Source organism: Sardina pilchardus, chromosome 1 (assembly GCF_963854185.1).
Source record: "Sardina pilchardus chromosome 1, fSarPil1.1, whole genome shotgun sequence".
Taxonomy (NCBI): domain Eukaryota; kingdom Metazoa; phylum Chordata; class Actinopteri; order Clupeiformes; family Clupeidae; genus Sardina; species Sardina pilchardus.
The window spans coordinates 7,568,325-7,593,540 of record NC_084994.1 but is presented as its reverse complement, the minus strand read 5'-3'; the positions used below and the strand labels follow the sequence as shown (position 1 = coordinate 7,593,540).

Sequence of the window (25,216 nt, the reverse complement as noted above, 5' to 3'; positions counted from 1 at the left end):
TTCATTTAGATAGAGCCTGGTCTTGTTCCGGTCAAAGTCGCTGCCCGACCCCATGGCCAATATGGCTGCCGAGTGACGTGATTTACCTTAAAAGGACTTTGGTTTTAAACAGTTCTGAGTAGGTTTTATACAGTTATCATGCAAAGACTCCATACTCAAATGGAAAACATGCATTCACAGTTAGTAGATATTGCTTTCAAACTAATGAACTTGTATGGTAGTGAACAGTAATGTCAATGGCAATCTCTTTTACACAATTTTTCTCTACTGTAGGTCTTACATGGCAATGGTTTCATCATGGGCTGAAGGAATATAATTAATTTTTATATTTTTTATTTCAATTTCAACAAATGGCTCAGACATAGCAAAAATGAAGGCTGAAACTCATTTTGAGAACAGTGTTTTTTGTTGTGCAGTGTGTAATGATTGATTGAAAGCGAACAGTGATTTGACTACAAGTTGTGTTGTGTGTTGTTTGAAGGTATAATTTGCTTTTGCTGCGTGTTTTAAATGTTTCGAGAGTGTTAGAGTCTTTTGTCCAGAGTGATTCTGTTTAGACCTGTGTATTAACTGTTTTAACAACGTGATGTCGGAGTTGATGCAAGTATTAAAGAGGAGCTATGCAGCTTTGGCTATGTGGTATTGTAAGTAGTAAGTAAAACACACGGAGCAGTAATACGTATGAACTTATCCTTTACTTTCTTCTTCTCATTCTACATTGTACACTTGTCCTTATCCAACTCATTAACATATGATAGCGACCCCTACAGATCGATAGGATATACCACATATTCCCTCTTTTTAAAGAACATGCCAATACAGCGCATGGTAAGCATGAAGAACTTCTTTGGTAAACACTAGCGACACATTCAGCAAATGAAATATATTTCAACATAGTTAACCTATACGCAACTTCTTATAAAACAAATCAACACAGCGTACAGCAGTAAGAATACAGAATAAAATGCATTTTTTTAACTGTGAACTTTTCTCTCTTTGTTGAAAAAGTGTCTATGTCACGTAGTCTTTGTGCCACTCTGGGGCATGAACAGGTCTTCGCTGTGGCAAAGCAGTCACAGGTGGTGTAGCCTGCAACGGCTGTTGTGCTTCTTCAGGTGGGTGTGGAGTCAGAGGCACAACTTGAGTGCCTGGAGAAGCAGTGGCAAGACGGCTGGCATTCCAGACTTTACCATCAGAGAGGAGGAAGGTTGCAGGACCTTTCTGCGCAACAATCTGGAATGGCTTTGTAAACTTGTGCACACCTTTCTTGACCTTAAAAGGCTTCCTAATGCGCACAAAGCCACCAACCTGAAAAGTTGGAGTCTGCGCACTGCAACGTTTGTCTGTGTATTCCTTTGACTTGTTTTGTTTCTTATGAACAGTGTCTCTCAGTGCTGCATGGTCCAGTTGTGTAGTGCGTGTAGGAAGGCCTTTGATGTTCAGTTTTGTGTTCAGAGGACGACCATGCAGAAGTTCAGCAGGTGAGACTTGTGTGATGGCATGGGGAGTAGCACGATAGGAGAATAGGAAATCAGTGACAAACTGCTTCCACGGTCTGCCTTCAATGTCTGCTGTCTGGAGGCAGTCTTTGAGTACTCTGTTCCACCTTTCAACCTCTCCATTGCATTGTGGATAGTAGACTGCACTGCGGCAGTGTTTGATATGTCTCGGCTGGCAAGGAATGCATCAAATTCAGCTGAGACAAAAGCTGACCCATTGTCTGTCACCAACTCCAGCGGGTTCCCTTCACGGCTGAAGACAGTAGACAGGAACTTAATGACTGTAGCAGAGGTCACCTCAGAAGTGAATGCAACCTCTGGCCACTTGCTATAGTAATCAACTAAGGTTATGGCGTAACGACAATCAGGAGGAGCACGGTGGTAAGGACCAACAATGGCCGGGTTTCCCAAAATCGTTAAGAAGCTCTTAAGTCCTAAGAACTTCTTAGGAGCGTTCTTAGAACATTCTTACAACGCTCCTAAGAAGTTCTTAGCACTTAAGAGCTTCTTAACAATTTTGGGAAACCCGGCCAATGTCTATTGCAAGCTTTTCCCATGCTGAATCAGGGAGTCTTACCGGGTTCAGTGGAGATGCTCTGACAACGGCAGTCTTGTCATGCTGAGCACATGTGACGCAGGACTTGATGGCAGCTTGTACGTCAGCGTCCATGCCTGGCCACCAGTAGAGCTCCCTCAGCCTCTGTTTCGTACGTACAATTCCTTGGTGTGTATCATGGGCAATTTGAATGAGCTTGGGCTGAACTGTTCTCGGGACCACAACACGGTGTGTGCCGCGGATGATGCATTCGTCATGTTCAGAAAGCTCAGTCTGAATCCTGAAATATGGCAAGAGAGGTGGATCAAGTCCTTTGGCTGTGCGTGGCCAACCTCCCCTGATGTATGTTTTCACCTGTTGTAGGACAGGACAGTCCCTGCATGCAGTTGTCAAGTCTTCAACAGTAACAGCAGCAAAATCGTCAGACACCAATGCCACCACTTCCATGTCTGGGTCCACATGTTCAGTATCAGGTAGCGGCAGACGTGAGAGACAATCAGCAATTACATTGTCACAACCTCGCTTACACTCGATGGTGTAATTGAATGTCAAGAGCCTTGCAGACCACCTAGCAATTCTCATACCTGCTCTGCCAAGCCCCTTGGTGGTGAGCAGCGTTGTTAGAGGGCTGTGATCAGTTCGAAGTGTAAAATGAACACCCCACAGGTAAGTGCGCCAACGTTCAGTTGCCCACACACAGGCAAGGGCTTCCTTTTCGACTGTGGAGTATTTTCTCTCACTGTCTGTAAGAGTGCGGGACGCAAAGGCGATAGTTTTCTCCACATCACCATGGAGCTGCGTAAGCACTGCACCAATGCCATAGTCACATGCATCAGTTGTAACAATGGTAGGCAACACTGGATCGTACAATGCAAGGGCTGGGCTATTAGTTATCAGTGTCTTGAGTTGAGAGAAAGCTTGCTGTGTATCCTCAGTCCACTCGTATTTACAGTCTTTTCTCAGTAGGGCTCGGAGTGGTTCCACCACCACCGCATAGTTTGGAATGAATTTGGAGTAGAAGGAGGTAAGGCCCAAGAATGAGCGCAATGCAGGAGCATCATGTGGAGGGGGAGCATCAGCCACAGCTTTGACATGGCCTTGGTCTGGCCGGAGGCCAGATGCAGAAATCACATGGCCCAGAAAGGGTAGCTCTGTCTTTCGGAACTGGCACTTTGACATGTTGAGCTGAAGGCCACTGTCATGTAGGCGCTGGAGTACTGCTTTGAGGCGATATTCATGCACCTCTGGAGTTTCCCCGTATAGAATGATATCATCCAGGTAGCACTGGACGCCTTGCAGTCCAGCCAGGATTTGTGACATCATCCTCTGGAATGCACTTGGGGCAGATGCTAACCCGTATGGTACTTTGGTGAAGCGGAATAGTCCTTCATGGGTGATAAAGGCAGTAAGGTCTCTGCTCTCCACATGCAATGGCATTTGATGGTAAGCGTTCTGTAAGGGCAATTCCATATCAGTTGGAACAGGTCCGACACCATGGTCCTCAGTTTTTCCTGATTTTTGGTCCAAATGTTCCTCCATGTCTCATTAGAAGAAAACCAAAATTTTAGCTGGGTATCTTGTTCAGTTTCTGAGATATGGCTCTTCAAATGTGGTTAGACGCGTCCTAAAAAAAGGCTGAAAATTCCTGTATTTAATGAGCACCACTTTTTTTTAAACCCCTTTCCTCTCTTAAGGCTACCATATTATTTTCTAAAAATTTGAACACTGGGGCAGTACAAAGGAATTACAGTCCTTCCCACCATTGGAGACTTATTCATCGAAACAAACCCATATTTTTTTTTAAAGCAATGAAAAAAAAAAACTGTTTTTGTTCTCTTATGGTCATGAATGGCTAGCACTCACAGTTTTAAAACTCTACATATATATAGTCCATGAGTAAGAGAACATGTTGACAAAAAATTGAGAATGTTAGTTTTCGTATTTCGAGGCTATGAGCCTTCAAAGTTGGCCAAAATGGCGTTCTTTCCTAAAAATGCCACTTTTATTGCCTTTTTCCAAGGACAAGATGAAATGCAAATCCAACATTTCTTTTTTTCTGCAATAGTGTGGCACTTTGTAGATCATGTGAATGTGGTAGATCCAACCTGTCCATTTTAATATCCCCACAGCACATGTCTGAAGTTAGAAAAAATGAAAAAATGTCTTGGCTGAAGGAGGTGTTGGTTTGATTTGTATGAACCTCTTAGAAGGACAATATGGGGTGTAAACCCATTTTTTTCTGATTGAGGGATCAGAATGCCATGCTGTAAATAGGATAAAAATGTTGTATCCCATTTTTACTCTTTAGTGATCCCTTAAAATATGTCCAAAAGTTGTCAAAAATGAAAAAGGCAACTAAATTGAGGGGCTTAAATGGCCAAGTGGATCAAGTCACACAAGGCTACAAATGTAATATAAGACAGATGAGATACTGAGGGAGAACACTGAAATGTTTAACCCTGTTACGATGGCCTTTGAACCCACTGTGTCCCTAATATCCTGTGATAACCGGACGTTGGTTTAAAACAGGAAATAAAGTTTAAAAAGGCTATATCTAGAGAACGGAAGGTCATAGAAATAAACATTCACTTCTTGCTTGATCCTCATGGTCGAATTATGTCTGATGGAGCAAATCAGATTGAGTCTACGACCTTCTGTTCAAGAGTTGTTCGCAAAAAACTATTTCCCATTGAAACGAATGGGAAAAAACAAAAAACTGAAATTTGCTTAAGTGTTGAGGCCAAAATCATGGTTTGAGATATTGTGTAGGAGTATGTTTCAGACCATTTGGAGTTGATAGGTACCCTTTTTGTGTGACATAAAAAAAATCCCCCCTTAGGGTTTAACTTATGGATGGATATGGATGACCAAAAAGTGTAGGATTTTCACTGGTCCTAGGGTTATGTTTATCTAAGTGGATCTCGGGTTGATTGTCCAGGGATACCATTAGAACAAATCACAATGCATGCTGCATCCAACGGTAACTCCAACAGCAACCAGGAGACAATATGCTTCATGCAGAAGAAATTTGTTTAATAAGAATGAACCTCAGTTAAGGACACAGTGGGTTCAAAGGCCATCATAGCAGGGGTTACACTATACATTTCACAGTGTTCTCCCTCAGTATCTCTTCTGTCTTATATTTCATTTTTAGCCTTGTGTGACTTGATCCACTTGGCCATTTAAAGGGATATTCCGCCATTTGCGGAAATACGCTCATTTTCCACCTTCCCTCGAGCAAAACAATCGATATTTACCTTGTTCCCGTTCATCCAGCCATTCTGTGAGTCTGGCGATACAACTTTTAGCTTCAGCCTAGCATAGATCATTGAATCGGATTAGACCATTAGCTTCTCGCCTGCTAGCTTCATGTTTAAAAGTGACTAATATTTCTGGTAATTTTCCCATTTAAAACGTGTGTCCTCTCAAGTTAGAAAGTGCAATAAGACCAACTGAAAATGAACCCTGCCGTTTTTCTAGGCTGATTTGACATGGAACTACATTCTCATCTGGCGTAATAATCAAGGCAACTTGCAGCTACTGGCACTACTACTGCTTGATGTCTATGGGGACTATTTTCAGATGCTGCGTACGATATCACTGCGCCTATGGTACGTTTGCAAGTTGCCTTGATTATTACGCCAGATGAGAGTGTAGTTCCATGTTAAATCAGCCTAGAAAAACGCCAGGTTTCATTTTCAGTTGGTCTTATTGCACTTTCTAACTTGAGAGGAGACACGTTTTAAATGGGAAAATTATCAGAAATCTTAGTCACTTTTAAACATGAAGCTAGCAGGCGAGAAGCTAATGGTCTAATCCGATTCAGTGATCTATGCTAGGTTGAAGCTAAAAGTTGTATCGCCAGACTCACAGAATGGCTGGATGAACGGGAACAAGGTAAATATCGATTGTTTTGCTCGAGGGGAGGTGGAAAATGAGCGTATTTCCAAAAATGGCGGAATATCCCTTTAAGCCCCTCAATTTAGTCGCCTTTTTTCATTTATGACAACTTTTGGACATATTCTAAGGGATCAATAAAGAGTAAAAATGGGATATAAGATTTTTATCCTGTTTACAGGATGGCATGCTGATCCCTCAAAAAGACAAAATGGGTTTACATCCCATATTGTCCTTCTAAGAGGTTCATACAAATCAAACCAACACCTCCTTCAGCCAAGACATTTTTTTCATTTTTTCTAACTTCAGACATGTGCTGTGGGGATATTAAAATGGACAGGTTGGATCTACCACATTCACATGATCTACAAAGTGCCACACTATTGCAGAAAAAAAGAAATGTTGGATTTGCATTTCATCTTGTCCTTGGAAAAAGGCAATAAAAGTGGCATTTTTAGGAAAAAACGCCATTTTGGCCAACTTTGAAGGCTCATAGCCTCGAAATACGAAAACTAACATTCTCAATTTTTTGTCAACATGTTCTCTTACTCATGGACTATATATATGTAGAGTTTTAAAACTGTGAGTGCTAGCCATTCATGACCATAAGAGAACAAAAACAGGTTTTTTTTTTCATTGCTTTCAAAAAAAATATGGGTTTGTTTCGATGAATACGTCTCCAATGGTGGGAAGGACTGTAATTCCTTTGTGATTTTGGACAACAACACAGGGTACTGCCCCAGTGTTCAAATTTGTAGAAAATAATATGGTAGCCTTAAGAGAGGAGAGGGGTTTAAAAAAAAGTGGTGCTCATTAAATACAGGAATTTTCAGCCTTTTTTTAGGATGCGTCTATCCACATTTGAAGAGCCATATCTCAGAAACCAAACAAGATAACAAGCTACAATTTTGGTTTTCTTCTAATGAGACATGGAGGAACATGTGCACCAAAAATCAGGAAAAACTGAGGACCATGGTGTCGGACCTGTTCCAACTGATATGGAATTGCCCGTAAGTCTATGGTAGAAAACATCTGGGCACCTCTTAGCTCGTGAAACACCTCTTCAATGTGTGGTTCAAAAGTTCACTATCCGAAAATTTGCCAGATAAATAAATGAATGTGGGAGTGCTTGGTGTAGGTCACTAGTCAGGGTCCTGACGAGCTTCTCGTGAGCACGGTGGCTCTGCGCTGGCATTACCACTCGTGGTCGTGAAGTGCATCATGGGATCACGCCGGGCGTTAACTGCGCTGGCAGACGTCAGCCCGGAGTGACGACCGTGCGCACCCGTGAAGCTTAACATGATATCGTGCCTGACCTGCAGCGGAGGCCAGGCAAGATGCCAGACGACGGATAAATGCAGCATGAATAAGGGGACCAGACTAGACCTGAGCTTGGAGACTATATTGCAATTTAAGTAGCAGAAACATTATGATTATAATTAAGCGGAGATAGCAAGTTGGGCAAGGTCGCAGGCTGGGGTCCTGAAGTGCACCGCTGTATCACACCAACCAGACTGCGCCGGCAGCATTTGGTGTGATCTCTGTGAGCACCCCAACAAAGCCAGTAATGTGGGACCCCTGACCAGGACCCTGCCACCTTGAATATTATGTCTTGTCATTGAGATGAGATTTGAAGTGAAAAGAGAGGAGCAGCATAGTGCGATGTAGTTAGCTTAAGACCTCAAGGTTAACTTTGACATGCAGGGCAATGAACTCGCAGTAGCAGAGCTCGGGTCATTACAGGGCAACACGGGTCAGTGCATGGGAATACAGCTTGCAGTTGCAGAGCTTTGAGTCAGTGCAGGATAGTACAGCTTGCAGTTGCAGAGCTTGGGGTCAGTGCAGGATAGTACAGCTTGCAGTTGCAGAGCTTGGGGTCAGTGCAGGAGAGTGCGGCATGCAGTTGCGGAGCTCAGGGTCAGTACGAGCGGTACTGCTTACCATTGCGGAGCTCAGAGTCAGTACAAGCTGTACTGCTTGGCAGGGATCATGCAGGAACTTACTGCGCTGGCAGAAGTCGAGAAGGAACCAAAAGCATCCCAAAAAATGCAAGCAAGTTGAAAAGACCTTCGCTGGGAATCTAAGAAAGGTATCTAAGAACCCTGGCAGAGCTGCCCAGAGAGCAAACATTCTGGCTGTAGACTTGAATTTTCCCCTTTGGGAATCAATAAAGTATCGATCTACAGTATCTATACATTTGGTATAGTCAGTTTCGGCCAAATTTGGACAATAAGGAGTTTGTTATCTGGGTGCTTGACCATTTCTGCTGCAATGTAACCTAAAGATGTAACGGTCTGTGCAAATTTCAATAGCATTGGTCGATGTTGGAGTTGTGCTTGGAACAATAGAAGGCTTGAATGACCAGATCAAAATTTAAAGAATGAGAGCATCTCAGCAGGAGAGGGTTGGGCAATGAAGTGAGCGGTACTAGTGAAGAGCATAAAGTCATGTTGTAGCTGAAACTGAGTGATTGTTAAGAGAAACCAAGCTTGGCAGAGTCTATTCTCAGCCAAAATGCTCTGCAGGGATCGAGTCACAGCACAGATACGTGCATGCACCCCAGGGATGCAAGCAACTGAGGCACCTAGAAGATGAAGCAAGAGGGTTTGGTAAGGAGCAGAAAGAGAACCTGAAGATTCAGTAACATCCATAGATTAACCTGGGAATGAAAGGAAGGAACATTGTTAGAATGATGTGGTGACCCCAAGAGTGATGGCACAGCTCCAGGGAAGGAGGTGAAGGAGTAACCCAGGACGCGGTCCTTAGGGGAAAGGGGTGTAGGCACGAACGCGGTTCGGTGATAGGCAGAGGAAAGATGTAGCGACGCGGTCGCTACAGCTAGGGAAGGAGGTGGCTCATCACTCTGGGTCAGTAGGACACCTATGCTGGAGGGAAGTGGTTAGACATGACAAGGAATAAAATATGAAGACCTGTGCTGCGGCTCTGTTGCTCCACGGATCAGCTAGAAAGGGCAAAATAAAACTAGGACAGCAGTGTTTTAGTAAACCAGAGATATCAATATGCATCAATATAGTAATGTCAAGTGCAAGGAAAGAATAAAAACTGTAGCCAACCATATAGTAGCTAGCAGCAAAAGAGAAATGGTGAGCAGCATGAATTATGGTGAATTCCAGAGAATGGCTCAGAGCTACACGCTGGTGTATAATGCTCTCTTGGTCAGCTAGGATGGAATGGAGCAGAGCTACACGCTGGTGTATGCTCTCTTGGTCAGCTAGGATGGAATGGAGCAGAGCTACACGCTGGTGTATGCTCTCTTGGTCAGCTAGGATGAAATAGAGCAGAGCTACACGCTGGTGTATGCTCTCTTGGTCAGCTAAGGATGGAATGGAGCAGAAAACGCTAGTGTATGCTCTCTTGGTCAGCTAAGGATGGAATGGAGCATAGCTACACACTGGTGTATATACTCTCTTGGGAAGCTAGGGAAGAACTTTAATTAGCTTCCACGCTGACGGTGGAAGATGATGGGGGAGAGAGATATAGCGACGGGGTCGCTATGCTAAGGAAGGAGGTGGCTCAGCATGGCACCTATGCTGGAGGGGCGAGGTCAAAAGACAGATGACCAGAATTAAACTGAGAACCTGTGCTGCATCGCTGATGCTCCGTTGTCAACTAGAAAGTGCAGAAAATAACATTAGAACCACAGCATTTGAGTATCATAGATATCAATATCCGCCAATTTAGCAATATCAGTACGCAGGAGCAATTGAGGGCATGTGCTGCGGCACGGGTGCTCCATTGGTCAACTGGAAAGTGCAGAAAAAAATAAAATTAGAACCACAGCATTTGAGTATCATAGATATCAAATATCCGCCAATTTAGCAATATCAAGTGCGCAGGAGCAATGGAGGGCATGTGCTGCGGCACGGGTGCTCCATTGGTCAACTGGAAAGTGCAGAAAAAATAAAATTAGAACCACAATATAATGACATGTGCTGCAGCACTGGTGCTCCAATGGTCAACTGAAGAGACTGAAAGTGCAGAAATAAAATTAGAACCACAGCATGAGTAAATACTTATCTACCAAATTTTGTAAAATCAAGTGCAAATGAGCAATGAGATACTGTAGCCCAACAGCTGTAGCCTAGACATACAGTAAAGGAAGAAGTGGTGAGCCACACATTTATGGGAAAGGAGCAGTAGCCTGCTGTTATAGGTGCTTGGTCAGCTAGGAAGTACTAAGCAAGCTACACGCAGGTGTAGGTGCTCCCGTGGTCAGCTAGGGAAGGGTTTTGATTTGTTTGCATTCTTAAACGCACGCACTGGAGAAAAAAACCCTGGTCCTCTTTACAATGAGTGGCCGAGCAACGGCTCCAGAGAATCAGCTACCTTCAAGCCTGAGCGGGCATTGAGTTGGGTTAAAGAAATGCAGGCGATTATACTATGTTTCTATTTCATGAATGAAAATACTATGTTTCATGCAGCGGCAGAACATTGACCTTGACTCCGTATTTCACATGCACGGTGCGCAAACAAGTTCATGTGAATTGATTTGTAGGCCTACCTCTCGCAAGTCAATCGCCGCGATAAACTCGTTAGCAAAGTTATCAGCAGTTAGCGGCTTGCTTAAGAAGCCTTACCTCTAGAAGCAGCTGTTTGCGGTTTCGCAGTAAAAGCAAATGGCAAATTGAGCCAATTGAAACGTTGAAGCTAAATAAGACTGAAATGTAGACGGGAGCCTTCAGCTCAGCTAGAGACTGCTAAAGACCAATGCGGCCATGACGGCAGAAGCAGCAACAGTAGCCATACACGCGTTAGCCTTAGCTACCTGCAAGGGGAAAAACTAGTTTGGTTGGTAACGTACGCGGCAAGTATAGAAGTGATAAGCTGGCCCGCGCAAATCATACGGAATACCGGCAGCCTACTGAACAACCGGACAACAATGAACCATGAAGCAAATCTAGTAGCGGCTACCTATGAGCGGACCCAACACGGCCTAAATTAACTAGCCAAAACAACCAAACAGTAAAACAATGAGGCTTCAGCTAGCCTGTAGCCACGTTTGCGACGTGAGTTTTAAGACAGTCTTTACGGAACAGCTTTACATACAAAAGGACAAATAAGAACGGCCTCACTGCAATTGTTTCCCGTGAAACCTAGACGCAATGAAGTCTGTAAACGAAAATCTAAGCCAGCAAGTTCTGCTTGACAACGGGAGGCAAGTCACTTGCAGCGAGCAAGTTAGGCAAATTTAGGCCGCCGGCCGGTGCTGCTGTTGCTTTGCGAGCGAGAAAAAACGCTGCAGAAGCACCGGCAGGTGAGCGTTGACTAAGCCATCAAGTTTATAGGAAGTGGAGGCGTGGCAAAGTTTTCGTCACGTTCCTCTCGAACTTAAGTTTGCAACTGCATTAAGGGGTGGCTATCGATGACCACTGATTTATTAGGCTCTCTTAAGTCAACACATAATCTCAGTTGTCCAGTTTTCTTCCTGATAGCTAGGATTGGTGAGACCCAAGGTGACGAATCCGTTCTCTCAATGATGCCTTCTTTTTCTAGCCGCAGCAGCTCTGCAGAGACATCCTCACCGATAGAGAATGGTAAACGGCGTAGCTTTTGCTGGATCGCAGGTATCTCAGGACGAATCTTCACCTTATGGACAAAGCGCACAACATCTCCCGGCGCAGGAAGGGTAGTAGTATGCTGCACTGGTAAGGGTGGTGCAGAATTGGAGATGCAGTTGCTTGTAATGTCCACTTGCAGGGCAGTGACTAGGTCCATGCCTAGGATTGGTGTTCCCATTGGCACGACATAAAAGTTAACCTTAGCCGATTTTAAATTGCAAGTCACATTCAATTCGAGACAGCCCAGCACAGGTATTGCAGCTTTTGTGTATGTCATAAGATGCACAGTAGGGTTTGTTAAAGCAATGTCTTTGAAATTGTCTTTGTAAAAGCACTGAGGTATAATAGAAACAGCAGATCCCGTGTCAATTAGTAATTTCGTATTTACTCTGGTTCCACCTGCAGCTTGAAGTGAGACATTGCACCACAGTTTGTTAGACTGCATGTCAGTTCCATCAGCAATGTTCAAAACAGTGACATCAGAGACTTCTTTGACCATGGAGTGCTTCTGCAAACTTTAGCAAAATGTCCGCATTTGTTGCATATAACTGATTTCGCAGGGCATGTAGAGCTGTTTGCCAAGTGAGTTGATGACCCGCAACGGTAGCATTTCTTACCCACGGAGGCATTTGCATGTTCACTAGGCTTGGGAACCGACCGTGATTCCCGCCGATGGTGCTGCGAGGGCTTGCGTCTCCCTCCGCTGCGTAAAGTAGTTCCCTGCACGGCCCCAACTACTGCGTCATTCCCTTTCTTAGCCATTGCTTTCGCATCAGCAAGTACAGTTTCGATTTGACTGGCCAGCGTAATGGCTTTCTGCAGTGTCAGCCCGTTTTCTAAAAGCAAACGTTCTCTTATTCTAGTACTGTTTATCTTCTCCACTAGTTGGTCTCTGATCATGTCATCAGTCACATCTCCAAACTCGCATGTAACTGCGAGCTCACGTAGGGCAGCAACATAATGCACAATCGACTCACCAACGTTCTGGCTACGTAGGCGAAACTTGTTCCTTTCCGCCACTACGTTCACTTTAGGGACGAAGAAGGCCTTGAGTGCTTTGCGTGCCTCTTCGTATGTAGTCCCTGTTTCAAGAGTATGGAAAATCCTTTGAGCCTCCACGCCAATGGAATGAATTAGCAGGGTGCGCTTTCTCTTGTCCGACAACTCCTTGTCAGACAGTGCAATTAAGTAAGTTTCAAAAATCCTCTCCCAGGCCTCGAAGCCAATTGCTGGTTCACCTGGTGACTGTAGAAACGGAGGAGGTGGTGTAATACCGAGTAGAGCCATCCTCGTCGCCAATATGTTGTATTGTAAGTAGTAAGTAAAACACACGGAGCAGTAATACGTATGAACTTATCCTTTACTTTCTTCTTCTCATTCTACATTGTACACTTGTCCTTATCCAAAAGCGCGATCCATGGATTTTTCATCATTGTCGACACGATTGCTATTCCATGCAAGGCAACTAGTTCGCTTGGGGCATTTGACGAGTTGTTCAAGGCACATTTTGTTTTTGGCACCGAATACTGTGAGTCTACGCAACATGTACACATTCATTCAAACCACAATCTACGACATTGATGTTGGACAAATCAGAGAGAACCCACGGGTTATTGAGCTGCGAGCAAGATTTCTTCAATAATTGACTGTTTGCTTGAGTATATGAAAACATGATTTGTTTTGTTTGTAAGTCTCATCACTCCAATGCAAATCTATTGGTGAGACACTTGAAATTAAAACATGGGCTGTGTCCTGGTAGAACCCTCAGGTTAAAGTGTGGTGAGACCGGGTGTTTGCATGTTTCAGGGACATTTTCTGGCTTTCGGAAACATTTGAAAAGAGTACATGAGCATAGTGTAAATAATTTTGTTTTGGAGAATAATTGCAGTGAACACAGAAGTAATGATGTGGTAGTAGATTTTGATACAGTGGTTCCGGTTATTGATACAGTGGTTCCTATTGCACATTCTGCTCCACCTCTATCAAACAACTCAATCCAGAGCATGTGTGCCGCTGTAGTGGCGCAGTTTCAGACTGCTGGGATTGGTCAAGCAAATGTAAATCGTTTAGTTTGTTCTTTGGAAGAAGTTGTACATGAGGTACAGGGTCACGTTAAGGAAACTATTTTCAGTTGTTTGAGTAATGAGCAAGGTGTTGAGGAAATGAAGAATACTTTAAGTCATCTCGAAAATCCTTTTACATAGTTGAATTCTGTGGCGAAGAGACACGTTTATTTTTCAGAGAAATGGGGTATAGTAAGTCCTGTGGAGAAAGTTGTTGGTGTGAGGTTTGACAACAAATGGAACAAAGCCACCGAACAGCCACAGAACATATAATCAGGTTGTTGTTAGAGATACATTAGCTTACATACCAATTTTACTCACTCTACAGTCAGTACTGAAACACTCTAGCACCATTGACATGTTTAAGTCCACACATTCCTCAAGAACAAATTCAGGTCAATACACTGATCTAAGGGATGGGGCCTATTGAAAGAGACATCCTCTGTTTTCTCAAAACAAAACCACACTGGAGATTCAATTATTTTATGATGATTTTGAGACTTGCAACCCCTTGGGTTCTAAAAAAGGGATACATAAACTTGGAGCAATTTATTTCACTTTAGTGACCTCAAAATTTTAGAAACGGATGGAATTGATATTCCAGGATTGGGTGGTTGTGTAAACGGTAGCATAGTTCAGGTCACTGGTGACAATCTTGGCATCCACACTTTGTTTGGCTTTGTTGAGTCCTTTAGCGCAAGGCATTGTTGTCGCTTTTGTCTCACAAATAGAGAGGACTTTCAGAATGACTTTTCTGAAGACCACCCTAGTATGGTTTTAAGATCCAAGGAATTGCATTCAGAGCATTGCAAACTCATAGAGGCTAGTCCAGAACAGGGCCATGTTTATGGAGTGAAAAGAGAGTGTTCACTTAATTCTCTTCAGTACTTTCACACAGTTGACAATTTTGCAGTGGATATCATGCATGATATTTTAGAAGCCTTCTTGTAGCGCAACTTGAAGTAAAGCTAATTTTAAAGTACATTGCTGAGAAAATCACTGTAAGAGAGATCATTCAAAGAATTCAGTGTTTCAATTACGGTTTTTCAAAAAATCCAAGTTATTGTTGTGAAGGATAATAGCATTTTCTTAATAGTTACAAAGTTACAGACTGTTTGTTTTGATGAACACTTCCATGCATTCAAAATTAGCACACCAAGAAAAGAGCTACACACTATTATTAATGCTGGAGATCTTGCATACCACAAACCATTTGATTTGCAAATGGCATACAGCAAGGAGGACAATCAATGGTTTATTGTTCCTTATTGTCATTTTTTTGTAATTTGGAATTGGGTTGTGTGTCGAAAGAGAGTGTATCATTGGTTGTGTGTATGTTTGTGAAAGAGAGCGCATGTAAGTGTGTGAGCGCCTGCTCATGAATCATCATGATCTGTTTGCATAATTGTAGAATTGGGGATAAGATTTACTATGTGTACACTCAAAATATTTGCATTTATAAAATGTATTGGAATGTTATGTGGGAGTGCTTAAGAATTTGGTCATGTGATATTAAACCATTAATGAAGGCATCTAAATTGACTTGACTAAATTAATATACCATGGCATGAGATTGTCTATATCTGAGTAGGACTGTTTTGAGCATGTGGTGATGTGTATGGGGAGTGCTTGCATGTTTTGTATGCTAACAAAATGCATGTAGATGATTTTGTATTTGTAGGAAACAGTGGCATGTTAATTTCAAGTGTTTTGTATGTTTGAACAGACCATTGTCAATTTACCTCCAAAAATGTAAATGTGTGGCCTTGAAAACAAACATTAATGAAATGTGTAATTCTTTTTTAAAATTGCTATGTTTAGCTGTGGCTTTTGAGAAGTGACATTTTCAATAAATGTTTTCTATTAAATATGCCTTGTCAGTTTGTTCGTAATGTTTAGTGTAGTTTGTTATATGGTATCCAGAACAAAAATAAGTGGCAAATAAAGTACTATATTAAATGAACACTATTAGGAGTAAGTTTACATTTACACTGCAAAGAGTTGTTTTGCTCTAGAGTTTATTAACACTATTAAGAGTAATATGAAATTTACTCTGCAAAGAGTTGTTTTGCCCCTAGAGTTAATTTCCATTAACTTCCTATAGTGTTAAACAGAGTACATTTTTTACTCTCTAGGGAGTTCATTTAACTCTGAAAATGTTACTCTGAGAGCAGAGTTGAAATGACACTGTGTGGAGTGGGACCATATGTTCTCTGAGGCAGAGTTAAAATCAACTCTTTAAGAGTTAATTCAACTTTTTCAATTTTACTGTGTATGTAGAACATCAGTACAAGTAAAACATTGTTCATTCTCATACATCATGTGTTAGAACAGTAAGGTTTTTCATATGCAGAGATTATTAAAGATGGCATAGCTATTACCAATAGATCTACAGTGTAGATGCACGTGTTTAACCTGAATTCATTAAGAGATGAAACAGTGAACAGTGAACAGTGAACAGTGCTGTTGTGAAATACTTTAAACTCTGGGGAGCACAGCAGCACAAAGTAACACATGCTGGTGTTGGGTAAATACACTCTGCTATACACGTCGTACACTGAAGTTTGTTTCTAGGGCCTACCGAGGTGACATGTCACAATCTGCCCCACAGGCTAGGAAAGGTTTTCACATATTCGTCTGAATGTTGATGATATAATCTGACTGTTTATGGTTGTCAAAATACTAACAGTCTAGGTACAGTATCAAAAGATTGACATTATTTTTCATATAAAGAAATACCATGTTAGCCATGTGCAAATTATAAGAAAAAGTGTAGATAGGGTCAATCTTACATGGAAAAATGCTCAAACCTGAGGAAAAAAAAAACGTGGTCAAAATACAAAACAGACATCAACTAACTAAGCTAATACTATTTGGCTTTTTACTGTATCATTGTATATGGATGGCTTTGGTATTATAAACCCTCTGTAGTTAGCTGAAGTTGTGACACTGTTTAAACAATGTTAAAAACACTCCCACATCTAGTCGTGTCCACAGGGAACTGAAACTGCAGCTACAGGAAGTTTGAAACCGTTGTGGTTAAGTGTTCTCTGTCTCTAAGCTGATGATATGTGACTGTTCAAAGAAGCCCTCGTGCAAATGGTCACGTAAACTTTTCACCTTTAAATCACCATCATTCTGTAGGTCTGCTTGTGCATTAGATCACCTACACTGTTTACCCCTAAAGTGCCATTAAAGATTCCCAAATACATTAACATTTGAAACAATTCAGCCTGAAGGTGTTCATGGCAACATCAAGTTATGATAAGTAGTACACTATGTATTCATCTGTCCAGTGATTCATCTGGAAGATGATCTGATAAAGTGATACACTTTCTTACAACCAGCACTTTGAGGGCAATTCTATGCTAATGTGGGCAGAGATAATGAGTTTAATTTAGCTTACATAATATCTTAATAACTGGGACTGTAAGTGTGCACAACCATATGTAGAGAAAGATGGTGTGAAAAGATTATGTGATCAGATGCACAATCAGACCTAACAAAGATGGGTGGTTAAGGGGTTAAAAGTGTAGGCTATATGATCAGATGTGCAAGAGCTTCCATTAGCCTAGTAGAGGCAGTCAACACTTTCACAGCACAACACACAACACAACAATCTTTTTTGGCTGCAGTGGCTTTGATAGAAAGGCCGCGCATGCGCTAGTCATTATGTTCCTGCAGGCCGCCTGAAGTACAGGCAGTTACAGAGCGAGTGAAAGAGAGACAGATTGAGCTATCCATCTGTACCTCGTGTGCGTAATTGACCCTGAAGTGAGTTTGATACCTCATTCCTACATGTTTATTGTTCAGCATACTATGTTGTAACGTAGCTGAAACATGTTTAAGTCTGTCGAAGACGTAACGGAGATTAGGCCGTTCGTTTACTTTCGCTTTGCATTTTTGTATTGTCTTTGTATCTGTTGTGTATCCTTTGAATGTGCACAAGTTTACATCTATGTGGTGTTAGCGGGTAGAAGTGATGTTGGTTTGTGTGATTACATCCCTTTTGGCGAGTGTTTAATGTGCACAACTGTGAAGTCGTAATCACGTTCTTGGAACATGCTAGAGAGTAACTACATGCGCCGCTAGGTGGCGCCATTGCACTAATTTGTCTACATGTAAATCCTAATGTAGAATTAGAGGTGGATTGCACTATTATGAGTCCATGTAAAACGAAAATTATTACAGTTTAATTAATTAATTATAACAGTTAAACAGAAGACACAGTTGGTGCTTGTATCAACATGTATCATGTACAAATTAAGAATCACAATACAGAAGAAAATAACTTGCTTGCTATACAAGTGAATGGTACACAGCAAAGCTATTTGTGGTTTGTGCTTGCACTACAGACTTCAGAATTAAAGGAGACATCTGGTTTTATTTGCATTGAGCTCAATGAGCATCAAACAGGCTAATAGGCTAACTGGAAAAAACACCATGCTAATCTCTAGGTATAGTGAAGGGTATGTGATGATGTGGGGTTATTTTGATTCCAAAGTCCAAGGGGAACTTATCAGGATGCATAGTATGGTTATGGTTATGGTTATGGTTATTTAGCAGACGCCTTTGTCCAAAGCGACATACAAATAAATAACAATACAAATTAAATAACAGTGAACAATTACAAAAGTATCCTGGATCCATGAAATAGCTGGCCTTTACAAATAAAAACATGTAAAAAAAATCTGCCTGCCTCTATGGAAATGGAGGTCAAATACTTAAGTACCCCTGTACTTTAAGGAATACCATTTATTTATTTATTTTCAATACATTCTTCATTCACAAAGAAAATTGGTGTCCTTTAGATGAATCTAAATAGTTTGGTTTGAACGTTGCCCTGATTCTCAGGGCTGTCCTCTGACTCACAGATTCATAAGGATCCATCATGGACAGCACCCTGGGGCTTCTCTTCAACACCCTAGATGATCTACGTGCCGAAGACCTCAAGAAGTTCCAGTTGTTCCTGACTGAGGGGGCACTGGAGGAGTTTGATCGTATTCCAAAAGGAAAGCTGGAGAATTGTGATCCCACAGATACTGGAAGCATAATGAAGGAGCGCTATGGTGATGATGGTGCCCTGAAGATAATGCTGTGTATCCTGAGGGAGATGAAGCACAATGATCTGGCAAACAAGCTGGAGAAGGAACTGGAGAGGAGGTAAAAGAGTTGCCTCTTGGATCAGGCATCCTTTTGAACTAGTTCTCACTGTCTGTCAGCAGTGTTGCCAGATTGGGCGGGTGCCCGCCCAATTGGGTTTCTTTATTATCGTTCGGCAGGGGGAAATAAGCTGTAGGCGGGTAAATAACATTTTGAGTTAAATGGTTCTATATGTGACAAACGTCATCGGGCGGAATGGGTAGATTTTAAAAAGGTCAGAAGATTATGATCAGTGAAGATGGTCAGTGCTACAGCAGCATTAATGTACACAGTGAAATGTTGTAATGCCCGAATCAAAGCTAAAGCTTCCTTCTTTACAATGAATAATGCAGCTGATACAGTATGAACAGAATTTCTTGGAAAAGAAAGGAATGGTATGAAAGACTCCCTGATAAGCTACGATTAGAACAGCGCTGAAATATTTAAAGGTGACATAGAATGTCTTGGTTTTGATGAATTAGTAGAGGTTGTACAAAACCAAAGAGCTATCATGAACATGAGGCATGGTTGTGCCCTCCTTCATATGAACATCTTGAACTGAAATAGCCTCTCATTCATTTGAGTGTTTTTTTATTTCTTATTTCTTAGAGAGAGAGAATCAACCAACACAGACAAAGGATCTGGTAAGTAATTTAAAAATATAGACACTAATGTTTTGTAGTTTCTTTTGAAAGACTTAGAGAAGTGTGATGCAGATATACTCACATTTCCTACATAGACGTATGGTACATAGTTAGTATGGTGCAGATATATAAGCATTTTCTACATAGACGTATGGTACATAGTTAGTATGGTGAAGATATATAAGCATTTTCTACATAGTTTCAGTATGAGTGTGAACAGCTACCTTGTATGTACATCAGACTACAGGTCAGACTGGAGGTATTCAAATGACAGATGCTGGACAATGACCTATTTAAGACTTGGGTAAGATGTCAGAGTTTGTGTATGGCTTGCTGATGTCGGCCCTTCAATACACTGCTCTACAACTTCTGCAGTTGTCCTCGATACAGAGATATCAATACAGAGATCAGCAAAAAAAAAAGTACTCTCCCTCTACTGGGCGGCAGGAATATGAAGCACACTCATTGAATATTCGACTGTATTGTTATCAAGTAGACACAAGTCACGCCACTCCGTCCATAGTTTTTGAGACCTATTTGTTCATTGAACTGTTAATGAGGCCTGTTTGAATAGAATAGAATAGAATATACATTTACATACTTTTTTTGATCCTGTGAGGGAAATTTGTTTCTCTGCATTTAACCCAATTTAACCCGAATTAGTGAACACACACAGCACACAGTGAAAACACAGTGAGGTATATCACACATTAACCCGGAGCAGTGAGCTGCCTGCCCAACCAGCGGTGCAGTGAGGGGTTAGGTGGTTAGGTGGTTAGGGGTTAGGGGTTAGGTGCCTTGCTCAAGGGCACTTCAGCCGTGGACTGGTCAGGGATCGAACCGGCAACCCTTCGGTTACAAGCCCGAAGCCCATCTCAGAGTAGGCCACGGCTGTGTGGTCATTTGTTTGTTCAGCTGTCTGTGCTAGATGTGTGCTGGTGAGTTAATGAGGCCTGTGTGGTCATTTGTTTGTTCAGCTGTCTGTGCTAGATGTGTGCTGGTGAGTTAATGAGGCCTGTGTGGTCATTTGTGTGTTCAGCTGTCTGTGCTAGACTCATGTGTGCTCTTGAGTTAATGAGGCCTGTGTGGTCATTTGTGTGTTCAGCTGTCTGTGCTAGACTCATGTGCTGTTGAGTTAATGAGGCCTGTGTGGTCATTTGTGTGTTCAGCTGTCTGTGCTAGACTCATGTGCTGTTGAGTTAATGAGGCCTGTGTGGTCATTTGTGTGTTCAGCTGTCTGTGCTAGACTCATGTGCTGTTGAGTTAATGAGGCCTGTGTGGTCATTTGTGTCTTCAGCTGTCTGTGCTAGACTCATGTGCTGTTGAGTTAATGAGGCCTGTGTGGTCATTTGTGTGTTCAGCTGTCTGTGCTAGACTCATGTGCTGTTGAGTTAATGAGGCCTGTGTGGTCATTTGTGTGTTCAGCTGTCTGTGCTAGACTCATGTGCTGTTGAGTTAATGAGGCCTGTGTGGTCATTTGTGTGTTCAGCTGTCTGTGCTAGACTCATGTGCTGTTGAGTTAATGAGGCCTGTGTGGTCATTTGTGTGTTCAGCTGTCTGTGCTAGACTCATGTGCTGTTGAGTTAATGAGGCCTGTGTGGTCATTTGTGTGTTCAGCTGTCTGTGCTAGACTCATGTGCTGTTGAGTTAATGAGGCCTGTGTGGTCATTTGTGTGTTCAGCTGTCTGTGCTAGACTCATGTGCTGTTGAGTTAATGAGGCCTGTGTGGTCATTTGTGTGTTCAGCTGTCTGTGCTAGACTCATGTGCTGTTGAGTTAATGAGGCCTGTGTGGTCATTTGTGTGTTCAGCTGTCTGTGCTAGACTCATGTGCTGTTGAGTTAATGAGGCCTGTGTGGTCATTTGTGTCTTCAGCTGTCTGTGCTAGACTCATGTGCTGTTGAGTTAATGAGGCCTGTGTGGTCATTTGTGTGTTCAGCTGTCTGTGCTAGACTCATGTGCTGTTGAGTTAATGAGGCCTGTGTGGTCATTTGTGTGTTCAGCTGTCTGTGCTAGACTCATGTGCTGTTGAGTTAATGAGGCCTGTGTGGTCATTTGTGTGTTCAGCTGTCTGTGCTAGACTCATGTGCTCTTGAGTTAATGAGGCCTGTGTGGTCATTTGTGTGTTCAGCTGTCTGTGCTAGACTCATGTGCTGTTGAGTTAATGAGGCCTGTGTGGTCATTTGTGTGTTCAGCTGTCTGTGCTAGACTCATGTGCTCTTGAGTTAATGAGGCCTGTGTGGTCATTTGTGTGTTCAGCTGTCTGTGCTAGACTCATGTGCTGTTGAGTTAATGAGGCCTGTGTGGTCATTTGTGTGTTCAGCTGTCTGTGCTAGACTCATGTGCTGTTGAGTCCCACCGCTCCGGTCCAGCACATCATTGTTCTAGTCTGATTCTGTTGTTTTTTACAGCAAGGGCTATTGTACATCTTATTGTTCGTGAAATAAAACTATACTAAACTAACTAAACTAGACTGTATAAATTGTACTGCAACATTAGAAAGGGCAAATTTGACTTTGGAAGTTTCGCTTGTATTGGAGTAATATTTGACAAGGTTCATACTATACAGTATTTTCATTTTAAGTAAAGAAATTGTATACAGTACTTTGTCCACCTCTGGTCCGGCCTGAGGTCATTTCTCAATCCTACTGTGGAGTAAATAAATGAATTATAGCTAATGCCATGTCGTAAGAGGGCCATTTTATAAAAGCATTGTGTCTCTGATGATTCTCAGTTTCTGCAGTGTCATAACAGAGATGTGTGTTTGAAATGCTGATTTTGTGTTGCCTGCATATATGTGTGTATGAGACAGCGAGAGAGAGAGTGTGTGATGGCGTGGTGTCTCGTCTATGGTGCAAATAGTAGCATCTCATGCCACATACTGTATACAGTAGGTGCATGGAAGGGTGTTGTGGGGTTGCTTGGCAATGGTCAACTGCTCTTATGTGTGGAGTTATGTCAGGTTTGAAGCGTCTTTGGAATATGAATGTGTTTATTTGAAGTTGAGGCTGTAACAGGCAGTTAGTGTGAAATTTGTGTGGCAGTGTTGTTCCAATATGCTTAATATCACTTTATTCTGAATTAAAACTTCTATTTGTCCAACAGATGATGCGATCCGACAGCAAGTGATTCAACAACTAAAGATTGAGCTGAAGAATAAATACGCTAGCATCTTTGAAGGCCCTGAGGAGACTGAAGTCCAGCTGGATGAGGTCTACACAGATCTCCTCGTCACAGAAGGAGTGAGTAAAGAGGTGAATACTCAGCATGAATTTAAGCGGATTCAGCAGACGACCAAACGTCAGACACAAGAAGACATTATAATCAAATGCAATGACATTATGGAATCTCCACCTGGGAAGAAAGTCAGAATAGTGATGACCATTGGCATTGCCGGCATTGGGAAATCTGTGTCTGTACAGAAGTTCTGTCTGGACTGGGCAGAAGGAAGGGCCAACCAGGACATAGACTTCATCTTCTTACTTCCGTTCCGAGAGCTGAACTTACTTGACTCAGAGCAGTACAGTCTTTTCACACTTTTGCTGTATTTCTATCCTGAGCTGAATGATATGAAGATATATACCAAATCAAAGATTCTGTTTATCTTCGATGGTCTAGATGAAAGCAAAATTGAGCTCAATTTCTCATCTACTCAAAAACTGCACGATCTGAAAAAGACACTACCTATGGGTAGGCTTCTAGCAAATCTCATTCAAGGGCATCTGCTCCAGTCACTCATCTGGATCACCTCAAGACCTGCAGCAGCCAATCAGATCCCTTCTCGTCACGTGAACAAGTGGACAGAAATACGTGGATTTAATGACACACAAAAGGATGCATACTTCAGCAAGAGAATTACAAATAGTCATACTAGCAAGATCATTTCACAAATCAAGACAAGAAGGAGCCTCTACATCATGTGCCACATACCAGTCTTCTGTTGGATCCTTGTCTGTGTGCTTCAGGACATGCTGACTCCCGATTGTAAAATTGAAATTCCAGCAACCATGACTGAACTCTTCATCCACTACCTACTCATGCAGACCAACAGGAAGAACCAGAGATGTTCTGGCCAAAGTGAAACAGCCAGAACTGAGCTCCTGAGGAGACACAAAGAGCACATATTCAAATTGTCTGAACTGGCCTTTAAACAACTGGAAAAGAGGAACATCATGTTTAGCATAACAGACCTGGCAGACAGTGGCATTACGGACAGTGAAATGAAAGAATACTCCGAGATGTGCACAACGATCTTTAAAAAAGACCGTACTTTCTATAAAGCACCATTCTACTGCTTTGTTCATCTGAGTGTTCAGGAGTTTCTGGCAGCTCTTCATGTGTTCTACAGTTTTGTGAGTGAGAACCATAAGGCGCTGGAGTCCTTCACAAAGAAGGGTGCCGGCAGCATCTACAAATTGGATTTTCTGTTGTATAGAGCAGTGCGTAAGTCCTTAGAAAGCAGGGATGGGCACCTAGATCTTTTCCTGCGCTTCCTTTTGGGAATATCACTGGAGTCCAATCAGGAGCTCCTGGAAGGCCTACTGCCGCAGATAAAGGAAAGTTCAGAAAGTGTCAAGACAGCCGCCACAGAAATCAAGGAGATCCTAAGTCACGGCTACTGGGATGGTGAGAGATGCCAGAATCTTTTACTCTGTTTGCTTGAAATTAAGGACCGCTCACTTCATGAGGAAATGGAGAGGCTGGTGAACTCTGGAAAAGAACTCACACCTGCCCAGTGCTCCGTCCACGCGTACATGCTTCTGATGTCCGAGGATGCGGTGAATGAGTTTAATCTGAGTACATACAAGACGTACCACAAAGGTCGGAGAAGATTGCTCGTTGTGCTGAGGGTCTGCAGAAAGGCTCAGTAAGTGAGGATGTTTGCCTATTTGATGTATTTCTTATGTATGTTGTAATCCAGACATACACACACACACACACACACACACACACACACACACACACACACACACACACACACACACACACACACAGACACGCACACACACACACACACACACACACACACACACAAAGTTGTTTTAAGATACTTTTTGGTAAAAAGGCTTTTGCAATATTCCTGGTGTGATTTCAGAGGTGATATGTGCATCTTACAATGCATCCATTGCATCTTGTGCATCCATTGCCTTTCCCAGACTGAGAGATTAGATGCTCAGGAGATCACTGCCAGTATTTTGACCGAATAAACTGATTAGAGCTCTTCTCAGGTCGACATGTCTGTATTATACATTCTTTATTCTAATATTTTGAGGTACATGCTTTTTGATTTCCATGACTGTACACATTAAGATTAGAATAATCAAGATTAAAACAAAAAAATCTGAAAACATAAAATATTTGCTTACAGTTTTCCACAGCTATTGTGTATGAAGCGTCAAAGTAACAATAATTAAATATAAAGTAAATTACAAAGTAAAATGTCATGTAAGTCATATCACCAAGTATCAAATTTTAATATATCAACGATTATTAAATGTAATCTAATTTAAAGTTTAAATCAATGTCATTTGAATTTTGAATTACATTAAACTTTAAATCAATTGAATAAGAAGTTGAATTAATTTGAAGTCATACATCACATTTACATTTGCCTGTTGTTCTCATTTTGAATAAGACTTACAATTTCAGCCTCATGCAATTCCGTGCGCCACCATTTAATTCGAACGCCTTTACTTCAGACTTTGGACTTTGGTACTTCAAGGTTGTACTGTCACCTGTCAATCATGCTATGTCCCCCGCCCCCCGCCCATCCACTGAATCTGAGTCGATTTATCAGTTCTTTAGTAATAGTTTCCCCCACTTCATCACCATCACCAG

The 25,216-nt window shown here is 42.1% G+C and overlaps 1 protein-coding gene across 1 annotated transcript in view; it reads left to right on the top strand.

Annotated features, from left to right (window-relative positions):
• Positions 1–18,485: 18,485 nt before the first annotated feature.
• LOC134076143 (NACHT, LRR and PYD domains-containing protein 12-like) overlaps positions 18,486–25,216 on the top strand; it is a 32,344-nt gene continuing 25,613 nt past the window's right edge. The window contains exons 1-3 of the mRNA XM_062531149.1: positions 18,486–18,757; positions 19,346–19,380; positions 22,484–24,245. Coding sequence (XP_062387133.1) covers positions 18,486–18,757; positions 19,346–19,380; positions 22,484–24,245 — 2,069 coding nt within the window. The remainder of the gene's footprint in view (positions 18,758–19,345; positions 19,381–22,483; positions 24,246–25,216) is intronic.